The sequence below is a fragment of the Rhineura floridana genome, chromosome 4, assembly GCF_030035675.1.
Source record: "Rhineura floridana isolate rRhiFlo1 chromosome 4, rRhiFlo1.hap2, whole genome shotgun sequence".
Classification (NCBI taxonomy): domain Eukaryota; kingdom Metazoa; phylum Chordata; class Lepidosauria; order Squamata; family Rhineuridae; genus Rhineura; species Rhineura floridana.
In genome coordinates, this window is record NC_084483.1 from 175359573 (window position 1) to 175371766 (window position 12194).

General features: G+C 41.3%; 1 protein-coding gene across 7 annotated transcripts in view; it reads right to left on the bottom strand.

Annotated features, from left to right (window-relative positions):
- Positions 1-2249: 2249 nt before the first annotated feature.
- The window catches only part of TRAF5 (TNF receptor associated factor 5), a 69871-nt gene continuing 59926 nt past the window's right edge, over positions 2250-12194 (bottom strand). For 5 of the 7 annotated variants that reach the window (XM_061625280.1, XM_061625278.1, XM_061625279.1 and 2 more), the window contains 3 exons: positions 8600-8740; positions 6591-6759; positions 2250-5625 (listed from right to left, as the gene is read on the bottom strand). In XM_061625280.1, the coding sequence (XP_061481264.1) occupies positions 5048-5625; positions 6591-6759; positions 8600-8740 (888 nt within the window). In that variant the 3' untranslated portion in view covers positions 2250-5047. The remainder of the gene's footprint in view (positions 5626-6590; positions 6760-8599; positions 8741-12194) is intronic. The other 2 variants (XM_061625283.1, XM_061625284.1) reach the window with 2 other exon arrangements.

Sequence of the window (12194 nt, forward strand, 5' to 3'; positions counted from 1 at the left end):
AGCCATTGCTACTATATCACAAAGGGGTGGAGTCTGGGTAGAATCCTTTATCTGCATTCAGTTTACATGAGGAGTGAGACAATTGCATTAGCGGTTAAGAGATAAATTTAAAAGGGTAGCCCTGTTAAGATCTAGTTGGGAACCAAGACTTGTTATGGAAAAGTGGTCTCATGTCTAACATTCTCTTTCCTCAGAGCATATGGACTCCATAATTGAACTAATTCACAAAGAATATTTTCCCTTTGTACACTGGGACAACACAGTGGATATGCACCAGTAATTTCAAGGCACGTTTTTCATATTTGTACTTTCCGGTGTTAAGGATGTGTGGCAAGCATGCTTGCTACTTCTGTTGTTCATCTGCACCAAGGGGTGGAAAAAAGGGACATCCATTACAATAAGGATCACCACCAGGTATGAGCCAGTTCTGTGATAAGGAAGTATACAGGTAAATGTACAGGTCAAGATGTATGTAAATTATGTTCCTTCAAGAAATTTCCCCTTGAAAAATCTTTCAGTACTTGTGACTTGCAGTCCTTTTGCTTAAGGAGAAGTATTTTGAACAGGGTTGTTTTTATTTATGGAGGGACTATTTCAAAAGGATAGGAACAGTTGTAGAGAAGGAGCTAAAAAATTTCTTCTCCCCTTCCCCATGCCAGCCCTCTAGAGCAGGGGTTCCCAAGCTGTGGTCGCTCGGCCACTAGTGGTCTGCGAGCTTCATGCAGATGCTCCATGGTTCATACTGATATTTAACTGTATTTTTATTGCTTTTATTTCTTATATTGTATTTTATTGTATTACAATTTGAATTCTCTGAAATACAATAAAATATATTAGAAATAAAAGAAGCAATAAACAATTAAGAACCATACAGCGTTTAGCACAGCAAATTATATTGCTACATAAGAACATAAGAAGAGCCTGCTGGATCAGGCCAGTGGCCCATCTAGTCCAGCATCCTGTTCTCACAGTGGCCAACCAGGTGCCTGGGGGAAGCCCGCAAGCAGGACCCGAGTGCAAGAACACTCTCCCCTCCTGAGGCTTCCGGCAACTGGTTTTCAGAAGCATGCTGCCTCTGACTAGGGTGGCAGAGCACAGCCATCATGGCTAGTAGCCATTGATAGCCCTGTCCTCCATGGATTTGTCTAATCTTCTTTTAAAGCCATCCAAGCTGGTGGCCATTACTGCATCTTGTGGGAGCAAATTCCATAGTTTAACTATGCGCTGAGTAAAGAAGTACTTCCTTTTGTCTGTCCTGAATCTTCCAACATTCAGCTTCTTTGAATGTCCACGAGTTCTAGTATTATGAGAGAGGGAGAAGAACTTTTCTCTATCCACTTTCTCAATGCCATGCATAATTTTATACACTTCTATCATGTCTCCTCTGACCCGCCTTTTCTCTAAACTAAAAAGCCCCAAATGCTGCAACCTTTCCTCGTAAGGAAGTCGCTCCATCCCCTTGATCATTCTGGTTGCCCTCTTCTGAACCTTTTCCAACTCTATAATATCCTTTTTGAGATGAGGCGACCAGAACTGTACACAGTATTCCAAATGCGGCCGCACCATAGATTTATACAACGGCATTATGATATCGGCTGTTTTATTTTCAATACCTTTCCTAATTATTGCTAGCATGGAATTTGCCTTTTTCACAGCTGCCGCACACTGGGTCGACATTTTCATCGTGCTGTCCGCTACAACAGGCAGAAAAATCATAAAGTGGTCTGTCAAGATCTTTAGCAATTTTCGAGTGGCCTGTGGAAAAAGTTGGGAACCACTGCTCTAGACAGCCAGTCAGATTAGTGGGTAGCAATCTATGCCAGAGCCCAGGCAAGAGTATTTTATTACCTTTGCAGTAATAACCCCCCATACCAATATTAGGTCATTTTCTAAATAACTTTTCCATCTTGGGGGGGGGGGGAAGACTGTGTATGCCCAACCTCCCCTCCCCCTGGTTTTGTCTGTTCTGTGTCTACAGAAAACACTGAGGAGGACTTGTTCTAGAATTCAGTTGTTTAAGAGCTCAAGAATTCAGCAATACTTCATTCAAGAGAAACATTTAAGAGCAATTACTTTTTAATATTTATTGAAAAATGTAAATCACAAATAACAAAGGTTAAAAACAAAAGCAATAAATACATCAAGCATCTAAGAACATGTCACAAATTGGCACAAAAATGTAGACTTTAGGGACACAAATATTAAAGAATTTTTAAAATGGAATTTTAAGGCAAATTTCATCCTATAAAAAGGGGGGAGGACTTACAAACACACAGTAGTAAAAATTAGAAAATTGCTTTTACCTAAAAAAAATGCAATTTTTAACATTAAGATCACTTTAATAAATAATGTGGCTATCTTTGCAAAAACTACACACAAGGCAGTAATACAACTGCAAAGCAGTGATATGACTGCAGATCCCAATCTAGAGAATTTCATATTTCGAACTTGCAAGTCAGTAGGAATATGCCACAGTGCCTCCTTACTTAGTGCTTGCCATCCCTACTCTATACGCAGAACATATCATACTGGAAGTGGGACTGGACCAAGATGAAGGAGGTGTGAAAATTGGAGGAAGAAATATCAATAATGTCAGATATGCGGATGATACCATACTACTAGCAGAAACCAGTAATGATTTGAAATGAATGATGAAAGTTAGAGGAAAGCACAAAAGCAGGACTACAGCTGAACATCAAAAAGACTAAAGTAATGTCAACAGAAGATTTATGCAACTTTAAAGTTGACAATGAGGATATTGAACTTGTCAAGGATTATCAATAACTTGGCACAGTTATTAACGAAAATGGGGACAATAGTCAAGAAATCAGAAGAAGGGTAGGACTGGGAAGGGCAGCTGTGAGAGAACTAGAAAAGGTCCTCAGATGCAAAGATGTATTACTGAACACTAAAGTCAGGATCATTCAGACCATGGTATTTCCGATCTCTATGTATGGATGTGAAAGTTGGGCAGTGAAAAAGGCGGATAAGAGAAAAATCAACTCATTTGAAATGTGGTATTGGAGGAGACAAATAGTTAGGTGTTAGAACAAATTAAACCAGAACTACCATTAGAAGCTAAAATGATGAAACTGAGGTTATCATACTTTGGACACATCATGAGAAGACATGATTTGCTAGAAAAGACCATAATGCTGGGAAAAACAGAAGGCAGTAGAAAAAGAGGAAGGCCGAACGAGATGGATAGATTCCATAAAGGAAGCCACAGACCTGAACTTACAAGAACTGATTAGATCTAAACAGGGTGGTTCACAACAGATGCTGTTGGAGATCGCTGATTCATAGGGTCGCTGTAAGTCGTAGTCGACTTGAAGGCACATAACAACAACAACAACAACAAACTCTACTCTTCCAATTGTGGTAGCAAGCCCCACCACAGTAAGGAAACAAAAATAGTAGACAATACTATTAAAAGCACTAAGCCAAGAAGCAGCGCATTCTGAAAGCATGGAGGAACAGAATATTGTGAAGTGCCTGGCAGAGCCTCTGGGCTGGGACCTTGCATCCCTGAAAAAGCTCATAATCTTATTTGCATTTCAACCTGCCATTAAAAGAATAAAAAGAATTCAATGCTTTTAAGATGCCAATTCAATTTAGACAAAAGTGAACATACTTTCAAAGTTGCTATGAAAATGCACTACACACCCAACATAACCACTGCTTTATCTTTTAAAGCATCACCCTTTCATGCTCAAAAACTCCACTACATCAATGCAATAAATCCTCACAACACCCTAGTACTTATTGGTACTTCAAATTTCACATTTCTGAATAATACTGCTAAGACAATAAAAGCCTCATGGAAACAAGCCCATTGCTTCCGTCGTCCATGTGGGTTATGCCTCTTGCTGATTTCACCTGAAAAAGCCCACATGGATTTTCAGATTCAACATGTATAGAATTATTAGGCTCATTTTCAGGAGAACATTACATCAAATCATACTTTTGAAGAAATAATAGAAAGCTTTTGTAAAGTGCTTTTCTATGTTATTTGCTGTAATCCATCTATACAAGTCCCATGCAACAAGAACCCAAGTTCCATGCGATTCAAAAAATCAAAGGCAGCGGTTACATCTTGCATTGGATGGGAAAAAGTATTGGCCCCAAAGGGGGAGGATATGGGTTTCTCACTGGAACTGAGGATCCTCAACTCTGTTCTATTCCGTTCCATCCCACAATGGCATCAGAGATAATGGGTGTGTGTATATAATGAACACGGTATAGAGTGCCAAAAGGCTGCTAACTGCAAAACTTTCAACTAACAAGTACTTTAGAATCACAATCTAGCGATTTCCCCGCTTGTACCTTTGCTTTCAAAAGATGCAAAGATTATGTGTTTTATTAAATAGGGCCTACTCTGCCATATGTTCACATTCACAAGTAGCATTTTTAAAAAACTTGCTCTCAGGTTAATCCTATGTACACTTTGAGAGCAAATCCTACTGAATTAAAAATATATAGGACCAGTCTGTCAGTCTGGTGCATGGGAAGTAAGTTGGATTGTGACAATTACTCAAATTAATATTAGAATTATTTCATTTTTCATGAACCTTGTGAAATGTACAAAATGTTCCTAGTGAATAGCACCTTTAGCAATGCTTATGATAAAGTGAATGGAACTGATGGACCTGCATTTGTATTCTACAATTTTATGCTTTATTATCGCCTGATAGTGTGGTTCCTGAGATAGTGACCAAGTTAATAACATTTCAAACATTAGAAACATTCTCAAAATACCAAGGTCTGCTATATGCTTAAAATTAATCTCATTAGAGACTTAGATTGCAATCTAATACATGTCTACTCAGAAGTAGATATTGGGTTCAATGGGACTTACTCCCAGGTTAAGTGTATACTGGATTGCAGCCGTAACCAGTTTTCTTAATGCAAATTGAAAAAGTAACAAAAAAGTAGTCAAAACATTTATAAAAGTAGGTTAGTAGACTGAATAGCAGCTTTTGTTGTCTGAAGAAAATTGAGATAAATCACCAACCCATTGCCTTTAACAGGTCTCTTCCAGGTTCTCTCATAATTCTTCAAGGTCAGTTAAATCCACTACTACTTTCACGAAGAATGTATCATCTCTGATGTAGGTACTCTTTGCATTTTCCAGCACAGTATGTGCAACAAACCGAGGACACCCAGAGGCAACATTCAACTCTCCTTCTGGCCTTTTGAAGCTGCTGCTATTAGGGTCAGCCTTAAAGTTTTCAGTTATGTGATTTTTCTTCCCACTTTGGTCCAGAAGCATAAGAGTAACCTTTTGCTTGAAAGGCCATGGTAACAATGAATCAAACTCCCCTCTCATCACTACAAAATATAAGGAAACATGGGTTCCCTTTCCTGAACCATCCCCATTCAGATATGCTCTGGCAGATAACCTGTACCCACAGCGGCTGGTGTAAAATGGCTGGCTGAATATGGAGAGACATTGGCCTTCCATAGCCTCTTTTTTCTTCATCTTGTAGTCCACAATTTTCCAGATAAGTTTCCCATTGTAACTTGTCCCTTCCAGAAGTTTAAACCGTTCTTCGTTTTTGTTAAGTTGTGCCCTGTGGACACTGAGGTGGGCATCGTGTTGGTTGGACAAGTCTTCCATAACAGCTGGGAGGAGAACAAATAACTTCAGTTTTTGGGAGGTGAGGGGGAAGAGGAGAGGGTTACATACAATGTGAAGTTTGTAATAGGCATAACTTACATGGGTAGTTATTTAGACTAGGCCTGTCTACACACCATACATTTAAAGCACATGACTTCCCCCAAAGAATCCTGGGAACCCCTCACAGAGCTACCATTCCCTCACCTGTAACAAACTATAGTTCCGAGGATTCTTTGGGGGAAGTTGTGTTTTAAATGTAAGGTGTGTACATAGTCTAGCTATTCAAAGTCTGACACTGACAAACATATAGGGCAGTTCCCTTCCTTGAGCCCCAGTCTTCTTTCTCTGTAGATTGGGGGCAACACTGACGTCAGTGGTCTGTCAGTTTATAATAAGATACATCGCTAAAAATGATTAAATGCCTTTATATACATGATTTTAAATTCTAAACTTTTGACAACCAAATCTCTTGCAAAAAACGCAAGATGCAGAGCACAATGCTATGCGTGGTTAACCAAAAGGAAGGCCAGCAAAGAAACAATTCAAACTTTAGTACTTTCTTCAGCCCAGAAGGAAAACATATAGGGAAAGCAGGTGATCAGTGTGCCACTAGGCAGCTACACGGTTTGCTGAGCTTCAGAGTTGCTCCAGCATGAAGATAAAAACAACTGAGGCTAAAACACAAAGCCAAGTGTGGATGTATGGCGGTTAAATTGTATGCAAGCAACATGCAAGACTTCATTATGTGTTTTAATGCTTGTGTTACAAGGAGGTCAAGCCTGGGTGCCTTGCTTTTAGGTGCATGAGTGAATTGCAAATGCCTCAGTGCTTTTCAATGATCCTAGATCTCCAGTAAACTAAGCAAACCTAAGCAAATGATAGTCAGTTTCCCCACTAGTCTCCACTGTGAATTGCCAACCAGCCCTATAACATCAGAAAACTTTAGGAAGAAAACAATTTCCTCAGGTACCTAAACGCTGATTATATGACTCCAGGAAAGCAACTTTTTGCTTTATATTATAAATGGTCTCCAGTAGTGGTCTCAGGCTGAATTTACCCTGCTGCTGATTTGCCATTTGTAACAGCTGTCTCACTTGTGTTTCCAGGCAGGCAGATTTATCCATGTGAATTGCCAGAGTCTTCAGTTATATGGGGATGGAGAAAAGGGAGAAGACATGCAATTTTAACATAAAATTAGAAGATACAAACTAGTATTATGAACAGTTTATTCAACCTTCAACCAATGACTCTCTTTTCCTTCTCTGTGGAGTCCTTCCAAATATTTCCTTTCAGTTAGGATAGTAAGTTTCTGGTTAATAATCTGTCATCATGATCTCAATTGATCCCAGTGGGCTTTGTTATTCAGAATTCATAAACAGCCTGAAAATAGAAATTCTGCACTAACGGATTGGATAAAATGGTAACAGAACTATTTTAAATTTAAATGAGGCAACAGTGTTACTAAAAACCAGCTGAACCCTGATTTTTGCACTGAGCTCAGATCTCTTGTTCTCCCCCCTTTTAGCCATAAGTTTTTTTATTTAGCATATAAGGTGGCTAGGTGTGCTGCAAAGCACAGTGTTGTTGAGACCACAACTTCCACCTTAATTTGCTCAGAAGCAAATTAGCGTCATGGGTCTGTGCTCCTAATCTTTGAAGTACCTAGCAACAGCCCTGGTAAGAGCATTTCAGGGTCACAAACGTGTGGTATTCATCTCTGGACTGTGGTGCTAATTGGTGGATTGATGATTCATGGACACAAGTAAATAATCTCACAAGTAAATTATCTCTTCCTCATACAAGCAGTGCGAAGACCACCTAAGGAAAGCTGCATGTGTGTGCCTTCAGTTCAGTGGGAGTGCTACTTTGCTAGAAGTACACTTCAATATAGCTAGGTACGTAGGGAAAAATAGCTAGGTACATAAGAGAAAAAATCACTTAAAGCTAACCCACCAGCCATTTTTATGGAATAAGACTGGTTCATATGGTAATACCCCAGTTACCCCTTCTAGGCACTGCTGAAAAATCTAATGAGTGAGCACATTGTAACTCGCAACATTATCTTTTGAAGAATAGTTATGTGAATTAGTTCAACAGCTTAATCTTGCACCGATAGTTTACAATCTCCTGGTCCTCTTTGCTTATTCCCCCATTTCACAGCTGGTACTACATTTGAAGACATATTTGCCAACTGCTTCAGGATCCTTTCCGATTCCACTTCTAAAATTCTATCCAGATAAAAAATGTACAGTCTCAACTGTCGTGAAGGCTTGAACACCACTACATGAGCACTCTACCTTGGCAACAAAGATGAACTTTGGCATAGCTTTCAAGAAATGGTCAATCTTACTGCCCTTCTCCCACCCCCATTGTCAAAATTTGAATTGTGAGCTCCTTGGCACTTGTTATTTGTTGGTTTATGGAATTCTGAAGTTACATATTCCCACCTGTGCTTTTCTACATTTCATTTCTTTCTGCCCTTACTTTTTTAATCCCCCCCAATGAATAACTTTATATATATTTGCTGCTTAGGAAAACACTTCATGCATCTGGCAGCGTGGAATGTAATCCACAAAAGCTTAAGCCATGGTAAATTTGTTGTCTCTTAAGGTGCCATAAGACTCCATTCTTTATTACACTTAGGGAACTGCATAAATAATTATTTTACCTACAACATGCCAACTCCAACCTTGTATCCCGTTATCTGGGTATGACCCAATGCATGAAAGCCATATAAAAAATCACCACCACACACACGTGATTTGGAAGCACAGGGAAAAAAACTATTTCTGTTTTCAGCACGTGAAGCAACTATAAAAATGAAATAGAAATAAAGCCCTAGCTAAATAAAGCCAGAAAATCTCACACATTAAACAGAATCTAGCACAATGCAAGCAATATTTGGCTTTAGACAGTGTCTCCATGTAGATATTGTTTGTTTTTGTTGAGGCAGCAACTAGTAGAGAAGAATCATTTTACCTGAGTGCTTGCCAGCAAGTTGCTATTTTTACCATACAGCTGTATAAACTGTCCAAATTCTCTCTCACACTTTTTAATTTTGTCTGCTAGCTGCTGTATTTTTCTCTCTTTATGTTCTAGATTTTTATAAAGGTCGGAGATCTACAAAATGAGATATGAGAGATGTAAATATAACCCATTACAAACACAAAAAGAAATTAAAAAACTGAAGTATGGAACAAGATATATATATACAACTAAGTTATACTCAGAGTAGACCCAGTGAAATAAATGGAGCTAAGTTAGTCATGTCCATTATTTATTTATTAAATTTATATCCTGCCCTTCCTCCCAGAAGGCACCCAGTGTCTACTCTCAGTAGGATTAGCACTGGATATAACCCAGAGGATTTTATCCAATGTCAGTCTGACTCAGAATAGCCTTGCTGATATTTATGTTCATTAACTTAGGTTCATTAATTTCAGTGAGCCTACTCTGCGTAAAAAATTAGTTGGATACAACCCTGAGCTTATTCCTGTTATAGCTTTAAATACCTGAACCATAGACAGCCCCTCTCATAACAGAATGGGTGCACACCAGTATGCTCAGCTGTTAAGAGCTGGACAAGCTAAGCAATAGCCTAGGGATAATTCCCACAATCACTTTTGATTGAATCAGTATAACTTGTGATACACACTGACCCAAGTATAGTGGCCCACCAGAGGCTTAATAAGCCTCCTGTTTTTGCCACTTGCCTAGGACTACTTGGGGAGGAGGATCAAGAACGTAGAACAAAATTCATGAGGCAGACAGACTTCTTTTGGTTTGTGGGTCACAAGTTGTGCAGATCAGCTTCCAATCACTGCAAGAAAAAAATACTTTTTTCCTTTAATTGTCCAGTGGATTAGAGAGGTCTTCTAAATGCATCTTCACCTGATAAGATTACTTCTAACCACATCCTGGAAAGCCTACAGTGTACAAGACATTTCTTAAAACAAATGCATGCTATAGACAGCAACAGCAACCCCCAAACTGGTAGCCAACTATCAAAAGCAATAGTTTTCCAGGATGTGGGTTAGATATGGAGCCGAGTACTATGGTGCTAGATTCAGAAGATGGCTCTCTCATAAGAAAGCGACACTATCCTTCATAGTGACATTCTGAAGAAAATTGTGTAGTGCTCCTCCTCCCACACACAGTCTTTGCACTGTATGAGGAATTGAAATCATGTTTTCCTGTTTCGAAACCATGTTTTAAAGTTCATCTTATTCAAATAAAGTATTGTTACATACTGTGTTAGGGATCTATTGGTACCTTCTAACACACACCACACCCAGTAGCTGTCAGGCCCAGGATGTGACTCAGGAACCAGACCAACGGCTGTAGTTAATTCGTGTTTTATTAGGGTAATGTCCAAACAAAGACTGCGTTTTCTCATGAAGCAATACAGGGATACAGGTCCTGCGGCATTGGGAGAAAGTTGACAGAGCAAGGGACTTCTTCCCGCCTGTTCTTTAAGAAGGGGCCAAACGGGCACGCAATCTTTCGCTCCTCCTTAACTGCCCCTCAGGTACTGCCCGCCTTCCCCCCCTTCTCTCCTGTCTTTTCAGCTGTCTGCGTGTGCGCGGTGAGGGGGGAAGCATCACCCCCTCCTCTTCTGAAGTTTCCGATTCCAGGATGGGGGATAGGGGAGGGGCTGATGGTAAACTGCCTCCCCGCTTTTCGGCTGTGAGCAGCCCTCCCTCTTTCCCCTCTTGCTCTGAGCCTGAAAGAGGGGGAGGCGTGAGAATGTCCAGGGAGGGCTCAGGCTCCCCGTCGCTAAGCGACCTTATCACTGGCAGTTCCTCTGTTTCGTCTTCGCTCCAAAGGGGGGAAGTTCCTCCCCCTTCCCTCTGCCATCCATCCGAATACTCTTCTCCCAACTCTCCGGGATCCAGCTCCCCGGGATTGGGACCCCAGCTCTGCCTTCCGACACCATCCCCCCTCCCAGGCTGTGCCCCCCTCCCCTTGTCTGGCTCGGGACGGTGGGGAAAACATTGATGGAAAAGTTTTACCAATTCTGGAGCATGCACATCAGCTGCATCTTCCCATGATCTGTCAGCCACCCCATAGCCTTTCCAGTGAATCAAGTACTGCAGCTTGTGGCGTCTGATCCTGGAATCTAAGATCTCCTCAACTTCAAACTCAAGCTGCTCATTTACCAGGAGTGGAGCTCCGGGAGGTTCCTCCGGCCGTAACTCACTGGGAGGGGCGGCTTTCGTTAAGAGGGATCGATGGAACACAGGATGTATTTTAAACGTGTCAGGCAGCTTCAGTCGGTACGCCACGGGATTGATTTGAGTTTCTATTTCGAAAGGACCCACCCTCTTGTCTTGTAATTTTCTACATTTGCCCGGCATCTGGAGGAAGCGGGTGGACAGCCATACCTGGTCTCCCGGTTGAAGGGGGGGGCCCTCCTTCCTGTGCAGGTCAGCAACTCGCTTGTACTCCGTTTTGGCTTCGTTTAACTGCTGTTTCAGTGTCTGTTGCGCCGCTTGCAATTCCTTAAGGAAGTTCTCAGCTGCCGGTACCAGCATTCCTTCTGAGCTGCTTGGAAAGACTTTAGGATGGAATCCATAATTAGCGAAGAACGGGGTTTGTTGAGTGCTGGAGTGCAGAGAATTGTTGTAGGCGAACTCTGCAAAATGCAAATATGATACCCAGTCAGTCTGTTGATAGGACACATAACTTCGTAAATATCTTTCCAAAACGGCGTTCAAGCGTTCCGTCTGCCCATCTGTCTGGGGGTGATGGGCAGAGGAGAGTTTTAATTCCGTCTGCAACTGTTTCCACATTGCTCTCCAAAATTTGGCTGTGAACTGAGTTCCTCGGTCTGAGACTACGCTGTTTGGCAATCCATGCAGCCGGTAGACTTCTTTTATGAATAACTTGGCCGTTTCTTTAGCCTCTAAGGCCCCTGCACAAGGAAGAAAGTGTGCCATTTTGGTAAGTAGATCCACCACTACTAAGATGGCTGTCATTCCTTGGGACTTGGGTAGATCAGTTATAAAATCCATGGAGAGGTCCTTCCAGGGTTCGTGTGGGACAGGCAACGGTTGTAACAGTCCTGCTGGTGTCCCTGTTTGTGTTTTTGTCCGCAGACAGACAGAGCAGGACTTTACATAACTCTCAATATCCCGACGCATTTTAGGCCACCAGAAGTCCTTGGCCACGTTCTGAATGGTCTTGTAAATCCCAAAGTGTCCCGCTGTGATGGAATCATGACACTGGCGTAGGATTCTGAGCCTTAATTCCCCTTCTGGCACATATCTGGCGGTTTTGAACCATAACAGTCCATTTCTCCAGTGAAAGGTTACTTCTGAGTCTTGACCTTGTCCCGTCTCCTGCTGATATTTTAGCATGTCTGCATCTTCTTGTTGTGCCTTTTTGAGTTCCTCTTCCCATGAAGGCTGGCATACTCCCAACGTTAATTTCTCTGGCAGGATTACGTACTGAGGCTGGTCCTCGGATTCACTTTCTTTGTATTGTGGCTGTCTGGATAAGGCATCCGCTCTCTGGTTTTTGGCTTGGGCATGGTAAGTAATCTGGAAGTCAAACCTAGTGAAGAACTGGGACC